At 35.1% G+C, this 19,686-nt stretch overlaps 1 protein-coding gene across 2 annotated transcripts in view; it reads right to left on the bottom strand.

The window, feature by feature from the left end:
• The window catches only part of abcc3 (ATP-binding cassette, sub-family C (CFTR/MRP), member 3), a 104,544-nt gene that overhangs the window by 49,899 nt on the left and 34,959 nt on the right, over positions 1 to 19,686 (bottom strand). For both annotated transcript variants that reach the window (XM_059324070.1, XM_059324069.1), the window contains exons 5-9: positions 16,258 to 16,383; positions 15,924 to 15,985; positions 13,841 to 13,972; positions 5,412 to 5,672; positions 1,723 to 1,900 (exon numbers count right to left, since the gene is read on the bottom strand). In XM_059324070.1, the coding sequence (XP_059180053.1) occupies positions 1,723 to 1,900; positions 5,412 to 5,672; positions 13,841 to 13,972; positions 15,924 to 15,985; positions 16,258 to 16,383 (759 nt within the window). The remainder of the gene's footprint in view (positions 1 to 1,722; positions 1,901 to 5,411; positions 5,673 to 13,840; positions 13,973 to 15,923; positions 15,986 to 16,257; positions 16,384 to 19,686) is intronic.

Here is a 19,686-nt window from a genome sequence, read left to right as displayed (position 1 = left end):
CACTGTGTTAAAGTGTTTTTGGTCATTTTGTATTTTTTTTGGTCATTTTGTGTCTTTTTGGTCATTTTGTGTCTTTTTGGTCATTTTGTGGGTCATTTTGTGTCTTTTTTTGGTCTTTTTTTAAGTCATTTCTTTACCATTTTGTGGTGTCTTTTTGCTTAATTTTATGTAATTTTTTTGGTAATTTTGTGTCTTTTTTTTCCACTTTGTGTCTTTTTTGGTCATTTTGTGTCTTTTCTGGTAATTTGTGTTTTTTTTTTGTTGCTCAACAAAAAACACATAAAAATGATTGAAAACGGACTAACTCCAATGCATTTCAATGGATGTGGAAGCAGAGAATGTCCGAGTGTATTGAGTTAGCTATGCGCACTGTGATTGGCTCATCGCATTTGGGGGTGTGGCTTAGCCATAGGTCAATTGGGGTCACGAGGTGATTTCTGGGGGTCGCCAAATCATTTTGGAAGTCAGCTCTGTCTCCACTGTGTTAAAGTGTTTTTGGTCATTTTGTGTCTTTTTGGTCATTTTGTGGGTCATTTTGTGTCTTTTTTTGGTCTTTTTTTAAGTCATTTCTTTACCATTTTGTGGTGTCTTTTTGCTTAATTTTATGTAATTTTTTTGGTAATTTTGTGTCTTTTTTTCCACTTTGTGTCTTTTTTGGTCATTTTGTGTCTTTTCTGGTAATTTGTGTCTTTTTTTGTTGGTCATTTTGTGTCTTTTTTTTGGTTATTTTGTGTCTTTTCTGGTCATTTGTGTCTTTTTTTTGTTGGTCATTTTGTGTCTTTTTTTTGTCATTTTGTGGTCAATTTGAGTGTCTTTTTGCTTAATTTAATTTAATTTAATTATTTTGGTCATTTTGTGTCTTTTTTTGGTCACTTTGTGTCTTTTTTGGTCATTTTGTGTCTTTTTTGTTGTTGGTGATTTTGTGTCTTTTCTGGTCATTTTGTGTCTTTTTGGTCATTTTGTGTCTTTTTTAGACCATTTAGTGTCATTTTGTGGACAATTTGATTCTTTTTTGGGTAATTTTGTGTCTTTACTGACAAATCCCAAAGTACCAAGTTCTTACTTTCCAAGGAGTCTCTGGCTTGAAGCTGACTGTTACACACTCAGGAGGTCAGAATGGACTGTTAAACTTATAGCAAAGGACTTAGATTAAAAATAACAATAAAATATAAAAAAGTATATAAAAGCACAGACAGAGAGATGTTTTAGTTATTGTCTGCTTCATTATTTGTATTTATATTGTGTTCAGTGAGCGGGGTCGTGGACAACATGCATGTCAAATTGGGGGTCGGGACTCAAAAAGGTTGAGAACTACTGATCTAGATAATAATTTCCCTATCAAACTTAAAATTTATAATATTCATGTTTGGACTATTTAACACAATGAAGAAATACAAGGCTACACTGTATCACAGTCAAAGCAGACCTGCTTTAGTTTTGAGTTGGATTTTGTAGTTGCTGCAATTTTTATATCATTATTTATCTGAAATAAAGTAAAATTAAAATCTAAAACTTTGTCACAAGATAAAACAGACATCAAGGAGTTCATTTTAGTTATAACTCAATTTCAGCCAAAAATGTAGTTACTGCAGTTAGGCTTTGGAGGGCAGTGTAGAATAGAATATGTTTTGAATTTTCCTCACTTTATGGATAGAAGTGAAGTTTTCTCATTTAAAGTTTGTGTGTGTGTCAAAAAACTAAGATGCGAGGATTTCCGAGTACCTTCCTGTAAATGGCTCCGATGACAGCTGTGCGTACATGCATGCCGGTAACAAAACAGTACTGAAAGTGATGGTGGAGGATGAGAGTCTGCAAGAGCGCTGTGAAGAACATGAGGAAGGCCAGTGAGTAGCCCCACCAATCAGGAGCATTCTTCTCTTTTGTGAATGAGATCAGCATCCTATAGAAGTGAAGAAAAGAACATTTATTATTAATTTTATCTTTATTTAACCAGGAAATATGCCATTGAGATTAAGAAGCTCTTTTTCAAGGGAGCCGTGGCCAAGAGGCAGCAAACACAAAATACAGTTACACATTTACATAAGACACAGACCTTAAACATGTTATGAGAAACAAGTGCAAATTGTGGAATTGGCCTCAATAACTCTCAGTTTGGATTTAAAAGTGCTTCTGAAGTCAGCTAGTTTCCTTTTTGTAGCATATTCCAGCATAAGGTGCAGAGTAAACAAATGCCCTTTTACTCAACTCTGTACGAGCAGAAGGGACAAAAAGCAACAATTGATCTTGTGAACAAAGAGAATAAGATCCAGCATTTCTCACAGTAATTAAGGTGCAAATGTATTAAGGCAGCAGTCCCAATATTGCCTTATAAAGTAAAATATACCAATGACTAGCCCTTGGAGTGGCCAGAGCAGGCCATCCTACCCCAGAGGATAATTCACAATGGTGAGTGGACATCTTACAGTTAATTTATTTTACTTTATTGTTGGGCCTAAACATTTTATTTTAGTTTATTATTGGGCCCCAGCCTAAACATTTTATTTATTTACTATTGGACCTTAGAAGTCGTCCTTTATCTTATTTTATTGTTGGGCCTAAACATTTTATTTTAGTTTATTATTGGGCCCCAGCCTAAAAATTTTATTTTATTTTATTATTGGGCCTTAGAAGTCGCCCTTTATTTCATTTTATTGTTGGGCCTAAACATTTTATTTTATTTTATTGTTGGGCCCCAGAACTTCCACATATACAGATATGCGACACAGATAAAAATGTTGCAGTGACAAGACCCATTTTTACATTAAAAGAAAAACACAACTTACTTCAAAAAGAAAAACTCAATTTTAGCCTCAGCTTCTTCACAAGATTTTCTATATGTGGCTTGAAGGTGAGTGAGTCATCAATTGAGACTCCTAATTATTTATACAGATCATCATAGACATACACACATTTATACATATCATCATATTAGATTTAACACACAACACTGAACTAATGTGGAATGAGTCTGCAATCCTTCCTTTCTCTTCACACTGTCTGTAAATACACAAGCTTGCATGTAATGTGTTAGCGTGAGTTAGCCTAAACACAGAAACTGATAAATCAAAAGTAGGATGTGCGATTAAAGTGCAGCAAAAGTGAAACTTCGGCTCAGGCTCACTTAAGATGGACTGACAGATAAGGTTGACCAGCTGTTTTCATTTTAGTGACAAGCTGCTCCTCACTGATCCAGATTAGGTGCTAAAATTGATCATTTTATGTCAAAAATCCCTCCAAAATACCACTTTAAGACAGTAAGAACACAAGTTACACTGTGAGCAAAATTCATTACTGTAACACATTTTTGAATAAAAAACCAATTATTAAATATTTGTTGTAAATAAGTGTCAGGAAACCATGACATTTTTATCTGGACGCATTGCGGTAAAGAATTTATGAATCAAAAATATAGAAAATATTATTTTAGCACAAAACAATTAATTGTGTCTCATTATGGCTATATTGTTCATTAATATAAAAGTGAAATATATTTAGTTTAATAAAGTATGTCCTCATAATCTTCACAGACAGAACTTAGCATGGCTTCATGACAATCACCCCCTTGCTTGAATCCGGCTCAGGCTTGAATTTCACTCTGTATCTACCACTATCAATAAAAGAAATATGTAAACTAAACACGTGACAGAGTTTCTTGCAACACAGCTGGTATCAGAATTAATCTGCCTTACTGGGGCCACATGATGGCAACAAAATACATACAGGAAAAATATGTGGTCAGCCAGCTCCGGTACCTTATCTCTTCACAGAGATAAGATAAGGCTTTCACAGAACAGCTACTATATGTACATTTCCGCCCTGCTCCATCAGAAGCACAAATAAAAACTGTATTTACATATTGACTTTGCATCATGAACAAAGAAAGTACACATTTTAGACAACAACAGCTACCATAGTTTGGATAAAGCAAACCAAGATGCAAAAACAGCTCGTAGCTCTTGGTGTACAGAACTTGCACAGCAAAAAGAGGACACAGTTAAGTTATCCTGTCATCCGGCCTAAGTAGTTGTAGGTAGATTATTGGACATGTGGCTGTTTTGTTAATTTATATTAGATAATTCTTTGACCATATCAATGCTCATATTTAATTTTATATTTTACCCCTATTTTGCAGTTACTGTATTCTTGCTTTGTATTACTTACCAAAAACGTGGCACCATACCAAGGAAAAAAGGCAGTAGATTCTCCAAAAACTATTTTGCCACAACTTGGGCTTTGGGTCTGTTAGATACACTGTATTTGAAATAATTGGAACCATTTGTTTTCCTGAACATGGATATACCAAACCCAAACTAATTTGACCATTTTAGGTCAATATTTTCCACCCGGAAGCTGTTCTGGTGCTGAAACGGCTGCTTTAAGTCTCACATTGCTAAGCTGTATCAAGGCCCAAATGGGGACAATTTATTTTGAATAGGACCACATTATTATGTGTGAGTATTAGATTATTGTGTGTCTGGGGGTGTTTCTGTATCTGTAATGTAGTATCTGCTATACCTACAAATCAAATTAATGTTAAAGCACTGCAAAACAACTTTTCTTTGAAGCAATATACAGGGTTCGTACACTTTAGCAGTGGTCAAATTAAAGCATTTTTCAAAGACTTTCAAGGTAAATATTCAAGCTTTTCCAGTATCTTACACATGTTGTAAATTGCATGTTTTAGATGAGTACTTACATACTAAAAGGGGAAGATTTCACTGAACCATACCAACAGCAATGGTATTACACTTTTAGGAGGAACGCTCTTCATTTCAGATAGGCTACTCATTATTGTTTACACTGAACATGTGATTATCTATAGTCTATAGATGGATATAGTCAGATTGCAAGAGAAATACAGGAAGAATTTCAAGCATTTACAAGCACTTTATCCAAAATCCAAGCACTTTTTAAACCTTGAAAATACAACATTTAAATTCAAAAATTTTCAAGGATTTCAAGCACCCGTTCGAACCCTGAATATAGGCAAGTGAAACTCCAATTAAACAGAGCAAAACAAAATCATTTTTCGTGAGGATGCCGCGAAATCAGCTGTGTGTGTTCACCATGGGAACAGTAACTTCACTGCGCAGCAACACAGTTAGGTGACCTTGGGTGACCTTGGGTGACATGAAAGGCGCCCATAAATTAAATGTATTATTATTATTATTATTATTAGTTATTTTTCTGTGAGGTAAAACATAACAAGAATACAGTAATGGATGTTACTGTACTCTTGCTTTGTTTAACTAGGGCTTTTTGCAGTTACTGTACAAACCATTTTTCTCCGACACACAGTGGAGATAAGATGTTTTGTCACATAACAAAGGATGCCTTGAATGTCATTAAAATGATAATAACTCATTTGACCAAAAATGCAGTTACTGCCTTTTTGTAGTGGCGCGTTCTACCTGAGCAGTTGAGGGTTGACGAAGGTGATGACGTCCTGCATGAGCTTGAAGCACGAGCCAATCAGAAAGTAGGGGCCAAAGGCTTTGATGAGGGCGCGTAGGAAAGACGGCTGATGGGGGGCAGCTTTCTGTTTGGACAGCAGCACCTCTACTTCCTCCGGGCTGGTTTCACCTCCACCTCCTCCTGCTGCTCCTCCAATGTGGTTGGTGGTGGACGGCGGGGGCTTGGAGAACACAGCCTGGCTGGATAGATTCTGTTCACTGGAGAATTTAGGACGTTGTTTGATAGAAAAGAGGCAGAAAGATGGAGAAAATAACAGCTATGTGAGGATGGGGAACTCTCAACATGAGTCATTAGGTAAAATACATCTGCATAGCATATTTCTAGAGTGATTTTCAACAGGAGATTCACGTGCCATTTACATTTCCATTTGATCATTTTGCAGATGCTTTTATCCAAAGCGACTTACAAAACACTGAAAAAAGCCACCTCTCAAAAAGAAGAAAAAAAGTACAAAAACATTTTTTTTGCTTAACAATAGCAAAATTATCTGCCAATGGAACCAGAAAATTTGGCTTGTCAAGACTTTCCAAAACAAGTAAAAACATCTAATCTTAATGAACCCAAAAATACCTTAGAATTAGTGTATTCTAACTTACAAAAAGTGATTTTTTTTTTATTGTTGTTGTTAAATGTTTCATGTTAAATGTTTAAATATCAAGTGTCAATTTACAGCTATGTGCCAATGTACTAGTTAATTACATACATGCTAAACAACAATACACACTTCTATTGTTTCATTGATCATAAAACTGATTCCATCTGGCTGCTTGTTTTAAGTATGTGAAGAAGTAAAAATTATGTCAAAGTTATGATTTACTTGCTTGAAATAAGAAATGATTACTTTGAAATAGCAGTTTTATACTTGTAAGTGTTGATGAAACAGCTTTAGTAACTTTTGATATTCTAGTTTCAAGCATGTTTTTTCTCAGTATAGGTCACAAAATCTCAGCAACAAGCTGTAATATCTTATTAAGATAACTAGAAAAGGGCCACGGGGGCTACTGCCGGTGTGTGTACACTATGATGAGATTCTTCAGGGACTTCAAACTATGCCCTTTAACTTAAAAATGTGTGTGTGTGCGTGTGTGTGTGTGTGAAACGTGTATCTGGAGGAGTGTGTGTGTGCAGCGAAAATCGCATAAAGTTACCTGTGTTTGTGTGTGTATGTGCTTGTGTGTGTGCGTGTAATTCAAATCACATAAAGTTACCCGTGTGTGTGTGTGTTCGTGTGTGTGTGTTTGAAGCATGTGTGTGCATGTGTGAGGAGTGCGCGCGCTTACGCGCATGTGTGTGTGTGTGTGTGTGTGTGTGTACCTGCATCTGTGCATCCTACGCCCAAACTATAACTCTGACAGCTTTACCAGAGGACTGTGAGTGAGAAGACAAATTTTCCTACGTTTCTATGTATAAATTATTTCTGTAGAGTGGAATTTGCGGCCTGGAGCGCAGTTTTCAAATTTATTTTTTGACAATTTTTTTCTCTCCCTCTACACTCTGGCAATGAGGTTACACACTGTGACACGAACATTCTGTGCAATACACACCCATTATAATCTCAGAATTTCTCCAAAAATGATCATGGTCATTGAACAGGGATTGATGAAAAACTATATGACCTATCGAAACGTGGATTAATACACTGATACACAAGACTTTTGTCTACTGTTTAAAGTTTAAATGGAGTCCTAGGTGAAATTATGCCGGAGAAGTAGACGTTTGAAAATCTCCAATTATTGTTCTTTATCTCATTTTCTTTCGGCCGTCCCATTCATTTCAATGCAAAATTTTGGGCAAAATCGTATTCTATAGAGAAAAGTATTAGCACACCGATCCTGATCAAACCGCACGTTTTGATGTATAATTTGTCCTGCAACTCTTTGAGTTGTAGGACTAGTAGCGGGACGAGATTGCGTCCGGAAGAGGAAGAAGAAGAAATCCACAGTATAACAGTAGTGCTTGGTGCGATTGCCCCGTGGCCCTAATTAAGGACCAAAACACTTAAAACAAGTGAAACAGTCGAACATAAAAGATGCTGACTAAGAAGAACTATCTTATCAGACAAAAAATAAGCCTATATTTCCTTGATCTAAGATATTTAATCTTACTTAGATTTCAGTTTTTGCAGTGTATTGTTTTAGCCTGTATTTATACCGCATGAAAGAAATTCCATATTTTATCCTTTTGGCAAAATTGGTCATTGCAGTAGCAAGTAGTAATACAAACAGTTACAAAAAAGAACATTTAATGTTGTAGTATGTTACTCGCCCTTTTGTTTACAAGGAGTTCAGGTAGTGAGAAATAATACAAGAAATGCTCAGAGTTTTTAGTGAAAGGAATGTTATGCAAACTACACAAAATCTATTCTAATACCAGCTTAAAGCGCAGGAGTCGGATTCCAGCAGTGAACTAATTGGCAACTACAGTTCAACAGGACAAGTGTGATGGAATTCAGCTTAACGCCAAACAGGTTTCCAGACGACAAGTGAAAAGGCTTTTTTCCGTATCAGTTTACACTCAGTACTCTCAGTAAGTAAGCACAATGAAACTCACAGCCCAGGCCACAGTTCACCAGACTTGTTGAGTGTGTTTTTGCGTGACATTTGCTTTCAATTGGAGTAGCACAATGTAGAGCTGGAGCCCTGTTCTCAGTGACCAAGCAACTAAACCAATTTCTCCACTATGTAGCTGAACAAACTGAAGCCGTGGATTGCATTTTTACAGACATGAGAAAAGTAATTAGGGCCATGGGGCAATCGCACCCATACAGCAATAGCTGTAGGGACCAGTGCTCGGGGCAAAACGTGTGGTTTGATCGGGATCTGTGTGCTATTACTTTTCTCTACAGAATCCAAATTTTTCGCGACGTGGCCCTTTCAGAATTTCCCCAGAGGAAATTTTCTAGTTAACTGTGCAGCATCTTACACAGAACAGTGGGGGATGGATTTAATCCTTCAAAGCTCTGACATTATAAACTCAAATTATTCCATATATAAAGCAATGCATATTAAATGTCCTCTGTGATGTCTGTTCTAACTCCAGGATTTGCTGCAGTCTTTGTGTTCTTTTCAAGTTGATATGTAGCAGCATTGATAACAGCTTCAAATATTATGTTGAGGTATCCCGCTGATAGGGTTATAGAAAGCATGCTCATAGTTTCAGTGGTGCAAAAAGAAGTCTACACACACACACACACACACGCATAACACACACAAAGAGCCCTGCCCTCAAAGACAACATCCTCTCCACTTTCTGTCTGATAAAGAAGTGGAAGGTTGGGCTTCAGTGCCTTCCACTTGAGTTGAACTTTCAAAGTTTGTATATTATCTGGATATTATTATCATTCTATTAAATTCACAAATTGTCTTTGACATCATTATACAGGGTCGCACATAATGTTGAAATAAAATATTTTTTTACCTCTTTCCATGAAATGATTGTGACAATGTGACTTATTCTCCCTTTTTTTTGTTTTGCTTTGTTGGTGAGCTTTTGTTTTTCTGTTTCATAAGCCAGTTATTGATTTTGTATGTTTTAAAACTGTTTTTAATAATTTCTTTGAATTGTAATCGGTATTCCACTGTTTGGTAATTTTTTTAATTTAATATTGTAGTTTTTTTTTCTCATAACTGCCAGAGATTCTAGATTCTAACTGTTACTCTGTATGCTTTTGCTATGTATTTAAATTGTGTCCTGTTTGAGGACCCCAGGAAGAATAGCCATTACTCCCACAACGGAGTGATGGCTAATGGGGATCCTAATAAATAAACAAATAAACAGATAAAGTTTATTAATCAATTAAACATATCACAATGAAAAAGAAACCACAATTAACAGAGGATTGTGTCTGAAAACAGAATTATTCCAACTTTATGGGCGACCATGTGGTTCTTAGTGCTATTATTGTATTATCGCTCTACATGTTTGTCTCACTCTAACCCTCTTCCTCTCTCTCTCTGCTCACATTCTGTCTATTGTCATTTTTGTACGTTTGATCTGTTCTGTACAAAGGACATACATTGCACGTCGTCTGTCCCCCATGTTTCCTCCATTTTTTTCTCCCTTTGAAGGGTTTTGAGGGAGTTTTTCCTTATCGGAGGCGAAAGGATAATGGATAGAAGGAGTCATATGCTGTACAGATATACATTTAAATTTAATTGAATTAGAATTAGCTTACCACAAATCTTTTTAATACTTTATTGCAAGGCTTGTACAACATGATAATGTCCATTGAAAATGTAATAAAACCTGATAATGTAATAACTTCCCGATAATGTAATAAAGTGCATTTCCCAATAATGTAATACACTTTTTAGCAATAATGTAATAAAGTATAACACTAAGCACCTTTAGATTTCAAGAAGCTGTTGAATGCATTCGTGTGTCACGGATACCTCGTTTGTGAAAAACGGATGAACGGGTCAAAAGTGAATAAACATTCAACTTTGACCTGTTGGTGGCGCTAGAGCTCTTTAGCTAGAGTTGCCTACACAGTATCACCACTTGAACTCAAGTAATGGGTGGTCTGCTGTTAAGTCATTACAATATTGGGGAATTATTACATTATCAGGACTTACAAAATGAAGGCTCACCTGATAATGTAATAACCTCCTATTAATGTTATACTTTAGTACATAATTGGTAAAAAAGTGTATTACATTATTGGGAAATGCACTTTATTACATTATCGGGAATTTATTACATTATCAGGTTCTACAAGCCTGGTTGCTGATTGGATAGAATGCTAAGCAGAATGTGACGTACTACTGGACGCCACAACAGCATTTGTAAAAGCCGGCGAAGCATTGTTGCCAACTTAGCGACTTTGTTGCTATATTTAGCAACTTTTCAGACACACTCAAAACTGTTCCTATTGTTTGTTTAAAAGTAGTGCAATAAAAATACAGATGTTTTTCCTAACATGATGAATAATCGTGATTAATAATTGTGATTACAATATTGATCAAAATAATCGTGATTATCATTTTGGCCATAATAGTGCAGCCCTACATTTCAAGTTATTACATTATCAGGTTTTATTACATTTTCAATGGACTCAAGTGCAGATTTTTATTACATTATCTGGAATTTATCACATTATCGGGAATTTATTACATTATCAGTTTCTACAAGGCTTCTTGCCTTCACAAACATAATCAGTCATTTCGTTTTCTTTGCAATATTGTACCTTGCCATTTTTCCCCTTTTTTTCCAGGTATATAATCACAAAGTAAATAACAAACCATAAGGTAAACAGACAAACATATATACGAGGCAAACTGGTATTTCCCAAATGAGGATCCCAAAGAAAAGAAATAAACAAACAAACAAAAAAATAAATAAATAAATAAATAAAAAGCTTACCACAAATCTGAAGTCTCATTAAGCATGTTTACATGCACTCAAGTAGCATGGTTAGTGTCCGCTTACTGCATTCACCGGATGTCTAAATGTCATTTAAACCTGTTTAACGCAAATTGCAGTACAACGGAGACACCAGATCCCCTTAATGAATATTCCTTGATTTACTTTTTTTATACTGTTGATGTATGTTGTTTTCTTTGCCATACAGCTCCATTGTTGCAAAAAAATATCAAAAACACACCAGTGAGCCACCCTGTTGCAGTGACATTAGAATAAAACACACTGTAGTTTATTTTAACTCAAATCCACACACATGGTCCTGCTGCTGGATATATATTCACTGAAGTTCCCAGTGTGGAGTGATCTGCAGCTGAAAATAGTCACCAAAAAAGTGATTTTGATGAAATATGACAATTTTAAGGTTGACATTTTTTCTCACGTAAGCATTTTCTGACACAAGTTCTTCAAGAAAAAAAAAAAAGAGTTGAAAATCAGACAATTACACCTGTTTTTCCTGTTCCTGTCTATGATAAATGTTCAGATTTTTGTATTTTTTTTAGCGAAAGGAACTAATGGGTTTGAGGCTTATAGTTAATGAAAACTAACGAAATCACAACAACTAGAATTAAAATAAACATTTTCCTTAACTGAAATAGAAATAGAAATAAAAACGAGAGTTTTAGAAAAACAATAACTTACTGAAATTAGGGCTGGGCGATATATCAATACAAAAGATATATCGATACATTTTTAAATGTGATATGGAATGAGACCATATCGCATATATCGATATATAGTTCAATTTTTTTCTTTTATATATAAATGCTGCCCTTACTAGGGTTTGTCATATTTATTTCTTTTGTGCTGTTCATTTTTATTTTATCATATATTTATTATATATGATATACTATTTTATTTCATAGGCATTTTTTATTTAAGATATTTTTTTATTTAAAAAAATGTAAAAACATACTCCTGTTGTTATACAGTATTTATGTTCACTTAGATAAACAGTTTCAATAAAACTACTTGTGACATGTCATATTTGACTTTGACTGAACATTTGCTCTCACTTTGCGATAAGAATATGGGGAGATATATCGTATATCGATATTCAGCCTAAATATATTGGGATATGACTTTTGGTCCATATCGCCCAGCCCTAACTGAAATTGTATTGTGTGGTTACAAAACTAACTAAAACTAACTAAAATTACAGTGAAAATGTCCTTTGTTTTCGTTAACTGTTTTCATACATAATCCAGTGGTTCTATTTCTCCACCACTGTGTGTATTCCTGCTTTGTGGGCTTCCGGGAGAAGTGTGAGTGAAATTACCGTAATGACACCATGTTGGCTGTAAAGAGCAACTTCTCAGCTTTCAGAAAACATTGGAATTTTCCCGATAGCACAAACCTATACTGCCCTACAAAGTCTAACTGCAGTAACTCGGCAAAAGGTGAAACTGAGAAAAACTGCTTTAAAGTTTAAAGTTTTTAACTGGCCAGCCAAATGGGTTATAGGTAGGTAAGTGATATGACACTTATTTCTACAAGTATTGATGATGTAATTTTTATGCAAAAAAAAATAATTTCTTTGACCCCAAAAATGTAGTTACTGCATTCTGGTTTTGCGGTAAAAGGTTCTAATAATATACTAATAATAATATACAGAGTGCAGTAACTACAATGTTGTTGTCTTCTTTCAGCTTTTATATTTTGTTTTCAGTGAATAAACATTTGGTGTATTTAAAAGTGTTTAACAACTCCAATCAAAGATGTGCATATTTTAGACTTATTATTATAAATAAATGTTATATTTTAGTCTTAAAATTATTTTCTCGCTTAATCACTTTGTCACAAGATAAAACAGACGAGTGAGTTCATTTTTAGTTATTACTCAATTTTGACCAAAAATGTTGTTACTGCAATTAGGCTTTGTAGGGCAGTATAGCTGTATGCAAGATTATTAAATCCAAAATCCAATTTAACCTAAAATAAATATAGAAACAAATGTATTTCTACAGAAGACTGTTTACGAATGCACAAAGGAAAAGCTCTCCCAACTACAGAGCCTGATTTCTCAGTGGACTGCATCAGTCCAAATGCTCTAACCAGGAAAACAAAACTAAATAAAAAGCTCTTGAAGCTCCAGCATCATATGTCAGTAATACATTTACAATAAGCCAGCCTCGGCTCAAAAATATGGATGTTGATCTATGTAATTATTGACCAGCTGTGCATTTTGAGTATCCAGGTTACAGCAGTTCTCCGATTTCCTGCTTTAACCTGATTTCTCCCAATAACCTGCTGTCTTTGGAGGGAAACATACACTGTAAAAATGTCTGTAGAGTTTACGGTGAAAAACTGCTAAACCACGACAGTAAAAGACCTTAAAATAGTAAATGGGTTAATTCAGTTTAAGTAACAATGAAACACCGTAAATGTATATATCAGCAGTATTTTTTACATTTTTAATTTTTTTTTAAATTACATTACTCCACTGTAAAATACACTGGCACCATGTTTGTAGCAAAATAATACTGTAATATATATACAAACCATCATTTTTGCATTAATTTTTTTGTAGAAATAGTTTTTGTCACTGTTAAATGTACTAAACAGCATATCTCTAACAGAAATATACTGTAATATTTAATGGTAAAATCTTTAATTTATGCAGCATTTATGAAGTATTTTCTTGTCAATTATATGGCAGAACAGTGTTTCTTTTGATGGAAAAACATTTTATTTCTTATGGTAAAATATGGAATAAAATGGCAATCTTAAATGGGAAATCAACAGTGCCAATATCATTTTATCGCAATATTAGAAAAAGTTGCACCGTATTTATTACATAAATATATATTATAATATAATATATTATTAAAGTTTTGGCAACCACAGCTGCCGTTTTTTTACCGTAAGAACAACAAATTTCAGAAATTAACAATAATATAGAATGCCCATTCATCCATTCCTCCCCTCTCTTCTATTACAAACGTACCTCTTGGCTTTGGCCTGCTCCTTATCCCACTCTTTGAGGAGTTTGGGCACCATCACCTTGGAACTGTCACGCTGGTTCAGAGACCAGAGGTCTTTGGTCTCCAGTGGCATTTTGTATCCTTTAATGGCCATTCTGAGAGAGAGAAACAACACTTTAATTTAATCTGGTACATTAAGCAGTTCGACACCAACAGTTTCACTGCTGTAAAAAAGAAAACTGAAGTACTTTATCTCAAGCACTCAGATACTGAAACAACTCGGTCAGAATTCTCCCCACAAAGACACTTAATTGAGTTTCCTGGATTTGCTAATCATCATTATGTACTTGTGGATTCAGATTTCACCGGATATTGGACTGATGCATTTTCCGGCATGAGGAGAGATTGGCTTACAGAAGAAAACAGAAGATGCTGTACTTCCACAAAAAGGAGCAATGTCTGTGTATCTTGTAGGAATCAAATATAACAAAAGCAGATAATAAAAGAACAGCTGGGTAAAGCCAGGAGCTACCGATCATCTCAAGCATGGTCTCACTTGTTTACAGTAATTATCAAGACATAATACTGCAATTATTCAGCATGTTGACATTGAAAAATGTTACAAAAACCACAAAAACGTGATTTATATTAAAATACTGTGGGGGGAACCAAAGTGTTCAATATTACACAGATAAAAAAGACATTACAAGACAAATAATCATATGAATACTTGTATGTGTAAAGGACATCAATTAACCCATAATGTGTGACATTTTAGAAATAATTTAAGATAAACTTATTATCATATCATTCCAATGATACTTTTATTTAATGCCACTTTTTATTTCATAATGTCACTTTTTTGTTCATTATATCCCTTTCTATGATAGAGTTGCTGGGTGGATTTCTGGTTTTGCCGGTTAGGTAATTGAGTTGCTCACAGCCAAAGAACCGGCTCTCGGCCAGGAAAACTGGTTCCAAATACAGGTTTGCATTAGCAGGTTAGTGTTGGCGGGTTACAGAGGGGTATCAGTCTCATAATGTTCCACTCAGGTGCAGCTGCTAAGTCAAGTGTGCAACCTAAAATGTGTTTAAAATATCCAATCTGCTGTTCAAAATGTCTGATCTGGTATTTGTCTTAATACAAAACTGGTATGAGAACTTTTTCAGCCCAACTTTAGTTATCACGAGCCATCGCCCCCTGACCAGCCAATCACACGCTCCAAGCCAGCTAAACAAGTGCTACCTAATTTAGCCAGTTATCTCCCGTTTAAATGATCAAAAATAAAAAACAGAGGCTGTTGCTGTAAGTAAAATCAGTACAGAGAAAGACCCTTACTTATTAGGGATGGGCGTCAATTTTCGAATATTTCAATAGTCGTTAAATCATAAAAAAATCGAATAGTTTATCATATCTGGAAAAAAAAGTTGCATTACTGGTGCCTTCCTCACGGAGGCAGCGTAGCATTTAATGATACACAGTGGGGTGGGCTAGATGCCAAGCTGTAGAAGAAGAGGGGGGTTAACATCCCCTCCGGCTCTGTGACTGCAGCTGGGAGAGACTGCTGCAGGAGGACTGTGCCGCTTCGACTCGTTCTTACTCTTCTTAACGAGTCACCGGCCCCAAGTCTGGATTTGTCGCCAGTCGCTATTTTGAAACAAAAGCTGCTAGGGGGGTCTGAAAAGTCACTAAATATAGCAACAAAGTCGCTAAGTTGGCAACACTGCTTCGCCAGCATTTACAAATGGCGCGTGTTGTTGTGGCATCGAGTACTATGTCACATCCAGCCTCCGGCTCGTTAGCGTCTCGTTAAGGAGAGAAAGAAGGAGTCGCTGGATTTGTCTCCAGTCGCTTTCTTGAAAAATAGTCGCTAAGGGGGCCTGAAAAGTTCCTACATTTAGTCGTTTATAAAAGCGAAATGAAAAAGACTCAAAAACCGACAAAAAAAACCCAAACTCCAAAGGTCAGAAAATGAGAAAAAGCATAATAGGCCCCTTTAATATTGAATTTACTCAGTATTTTCTCATTTCTTATGCAGATCACTATCTGTATTCACAGTAGAGTGTGGGTCCATGGATGATGTAGTGGGTATGTAGCGAACCCACCTTGTGAACCACCAGAACGTCATGGTGGAAAGAAAGCCTGCTGTGGTTTCAGGGCAGGGATTCTGAGAAAAAAACAGAAAATGTGCAGACAAATAGGCCAGAGGGGTTAAACAAGGAGAAGGATGACATACTTCTGTGAGCAGCCAATAACAACCATGTTTTCTGTGTGTGTGAAAGAGTGTGTGAGCTGCTTAAACTAGCATGGAGCACATACTCCAAATTTTAAACCAGTTAGGATAATGTCAAATACAATGTCAGCAGGAATGTGAGATGTTTTTCATATGTAACATAGAGACACATGCATGTTTGACTCTGAGTGGACACTAGAACTCACAGGGTCTGTGACAACATTGGAGAAGAGAGGAGGTTTCTCATTGAAGCAGCAGAGGATCAGCTCACAGACCACCAGGCCAAAGTAGAAGTAAAATGTGGTGAAGCGCAGCTTGTCGTTCACTTCGCTCTGAAATGTAGAACAATATGCACATAGACAAAGAGTTGAGTTCAGACACACAGTTGTAAGCATCTCCTGTCAAGCAGTGCGTTTACATGCAGGGCAATATCATTTCATATAAGAGTTTTTAATAATGATTTTTTTTTTTTTTATGAATGAGAAAGTTGTCAACATTGGCTTACTTCAAATTTTTATGGGCAACACTGTGTATACACACAATCAGCTACTATCATAGTTAAGCATGATAGCATGCTAACATTTGCTAATTGGCATTAAACACAAAGGACACCCTTGTAATGAAACTATATATCAAGATATCATGATACACAATTATGTCTTTAAATTGATAATAACATTAATGAATAATTTTTATATCACACACTTCATTACTGTTGAAACTTTTGTTTCTTTTGGACTAAAGTTTCTAATTAGATTAGAAAATACTAAGTTTATTTGTTTGTAATCCATACAGGAGTAGGGCTGGGCGATATGGACCAAAAGTCATATCCAGATATATTCAGGCTGAATATCGATATACGATATATATTCCAATATTTTTAACGCAAAGTGAGAGCAAATGTTTAGTCATGTCACAAGTAGTTATATTGAAACTGTTTATTTAAGTGAATATAAACAGTGTATAACAACAGGAGTACCTTTGTTTTTTTAAATCAAAGCTCCATAAAGTGCACATTTAAATAAAATAAATAAAAATATCCTAAATAAAACTAGCCTATGAAATAAAATAGGTAATTCTTATTCTGAAATAAATATATTTATTTGAGAAAAGAATAACGAATATTACAAAATAACTAAATATGACAAACCCTAGTAAGGGCAGCATTTATATATAAAGAAAGAAAAAAAACTTGACCTTTATTGATAATTATTATTATAATTGATTGCAATATGGTCTAATTCCATTTCACATTTAAAAATATATTGATATATTTTTTATATCGATATATCGCCCAGCCCCATTCAGGAGTACAAAAATAGTCTTTACTGTGCAGTTATTTGTAATTTATAAACTGAAGTGCCAGAAAACCTGCTATATCATGATACACTATATCGTTATTGTGATATAAAATGAGCTATATTCAGTAGAACATTTTGGCTGTATCACCCAGCCCTAGTTTGGGTTGTGATGCTCTGCCCGTTCAGGTCAATTGGATGAATGAGGTTTCTGCGTAAACACATTACTCAAACTGTATTACCTTGTTCTAACCATGTACACTCACTGAGATGTTGTCCAGATGTGTTGCATGCATGAAAATGTAGTAAATGTAAGGAACAATAATACTGAAAACACACACGTAGGGGAGCCCTTCACTTCTCTTCACAAACAAAAATATCAGCTGAACTATGAATACTGCACCTTTGACAGGGCAGAATCACTTTACTTTTTCTGAAACATATATATTTTTATTTTATTTTGAAACACATTTACATACAAGGCATACAAGTAAATAAGGGTACTAAGGATAAACAGATAAAAAAAAAACCTTTGCATTCCCAAATCGCCCCCATTAAGAAAAGACAAATATAAAAAGGCATACATATCTTGAATGTATAATTCAACCATTTCAATATTTAAACTATTAACTCCATGACAGTCAAAACAGAAAAATAGGAACATATATGGTAATAATAGAAACTTATCTATAAAACATTAAAATTAAAGTGAAGAAAAAATGATTGATCTTTATCCCAATCTTTTATAATTGCTAATTTTTGCCAAACATCTGATTGTGGCTTTCTTTTATTTTTTATCATAAACTTTAGGAACATAATGAATGGTTCCAATTTAATATATTTTTCTTTTTTGAAAATAAAAAAAATTCTGAAACTACTTGTTTGTGGGCAAACTTTCTGCATCAACTCGATTATAGCAGCACAAGCCTGCATTGGCCTGGGCTGACCTCGCCACATGGCTGCTTGGTTAACCGCCTGTCTTTTCTCACACTCTGACCGACTGACTGCCCGAGGCTCTGCCAGCACGCCCTTCTGCCTGCTGCATGACTGTCTAGAGCTGCTCTTATTTTCATCACTAAAGCTACAAAACAGAATCAATAAGACAGCACAATTGATAAAAATGTTATCGTGATCACGATTTTGGCTGCCACGATTAAATTAACATTATCGTCAGCGGTATATTTCGATTTTAAAATGCGGCTCTCCTGCATATCTAATCAAGCACTTTCTACACCAGTAGTCCACCAACCACCAGGGCCGTTTTTCTCCCCTGAAAACAGCCTTGTAGAACCTGATAATGTAATAAATTCCCGATAATGTAATAACCCCCGATAATGTAATAAAAATCTGCACTTGAGTTCATTGAAAATGTAATAACTTCCCGATAATGCAATAAAGGGCATTTCCCAATAATGTAATACACTTTTTTACCAATAATGTAATAAAGTATAACACCAAGCACCTTTAGATTTCAAGAAACTGTTGAATGCATTCGTGTGTCATGGATACCTCGTTTGTGAAAAACGGATGAACGGGTCAAAAGTTAATAAACATTCAACTTTGACCTGTTGGTGGCGCTAGAGCTCTTGAGCTAGAGTTGGCTACACAGTATCACCACTTGAACCCAAGTAATGGGTTGTCTGCTGTTAAATTATTAAAATATTAGGGAATTATTACATTATCAGGACTTGCGAAATGAAGGCTCACCTGATAATGTAATAAGCTCCCATTAATGTTATACTTTATTACATTATTGATAAAAAGTGTATTACTGGGAAATGCACTTCATTACATTATCGGGAAGTTATTACATTATCAGGTTTTATTACATTTTCAATGGACTCAAATGCAGATTTTTATTACATTATCGGGAATTTATTACATTATCAGGTTCTACAAGCCTGGTTGCTGATTGGATAGAATGCTAAGCAGAATGTGACGTAGTACTGGACGCCACAACAGCATTTGTAAAAGCTGGCGAAGCATTGTTGCCAACTTAGCGACTTTGTTGCTATATTTAGCAACTTTTCAGACACACTCAAAACTGTTCCTATTGTTTGTTTAAAAGCAGTGCAATAAAAATACAGATGTTTTTCCAAACATGATGAATAATCGTGATTAATAATTGTGATTACAATATTGATCAAAATAATTGTGATTATCATTTTGGCCATAATAGTGCAGCCCTACATTTCAATATGAATTCCCCTTTTTATTGAACAGTTTGTTCTTGTTTTTTAAAGCTAAAGGTTTTGAGAAAAAATTCCAAATGCCATCCATCATGTGGCACAAAAGGACTGTAACACAACAGCAACTGATGTGTGACAGCAGCTGAAC

This window comes from Centropristis striata, chromosome 21 (assembly GCF_030273125.1).
Source record: "Centropristis striata isolate RG_2023a ecotype Rhode Island chromosome 21, C.striata_1.0, whole genome shotgun sequence".
Classification (NCBI taxonomy): domain Eukaryota; kingdom Metazoa; phylum Chordata; class Actinopteri; order Perciformes; family Serranidae; genus Centropristis; species Centropristis striata.
The sequence above is the reverse complement of the archived record's forward strand: the minus strand, read 5'-3'. Positions and strand labels throughout refer to the sequence as shown.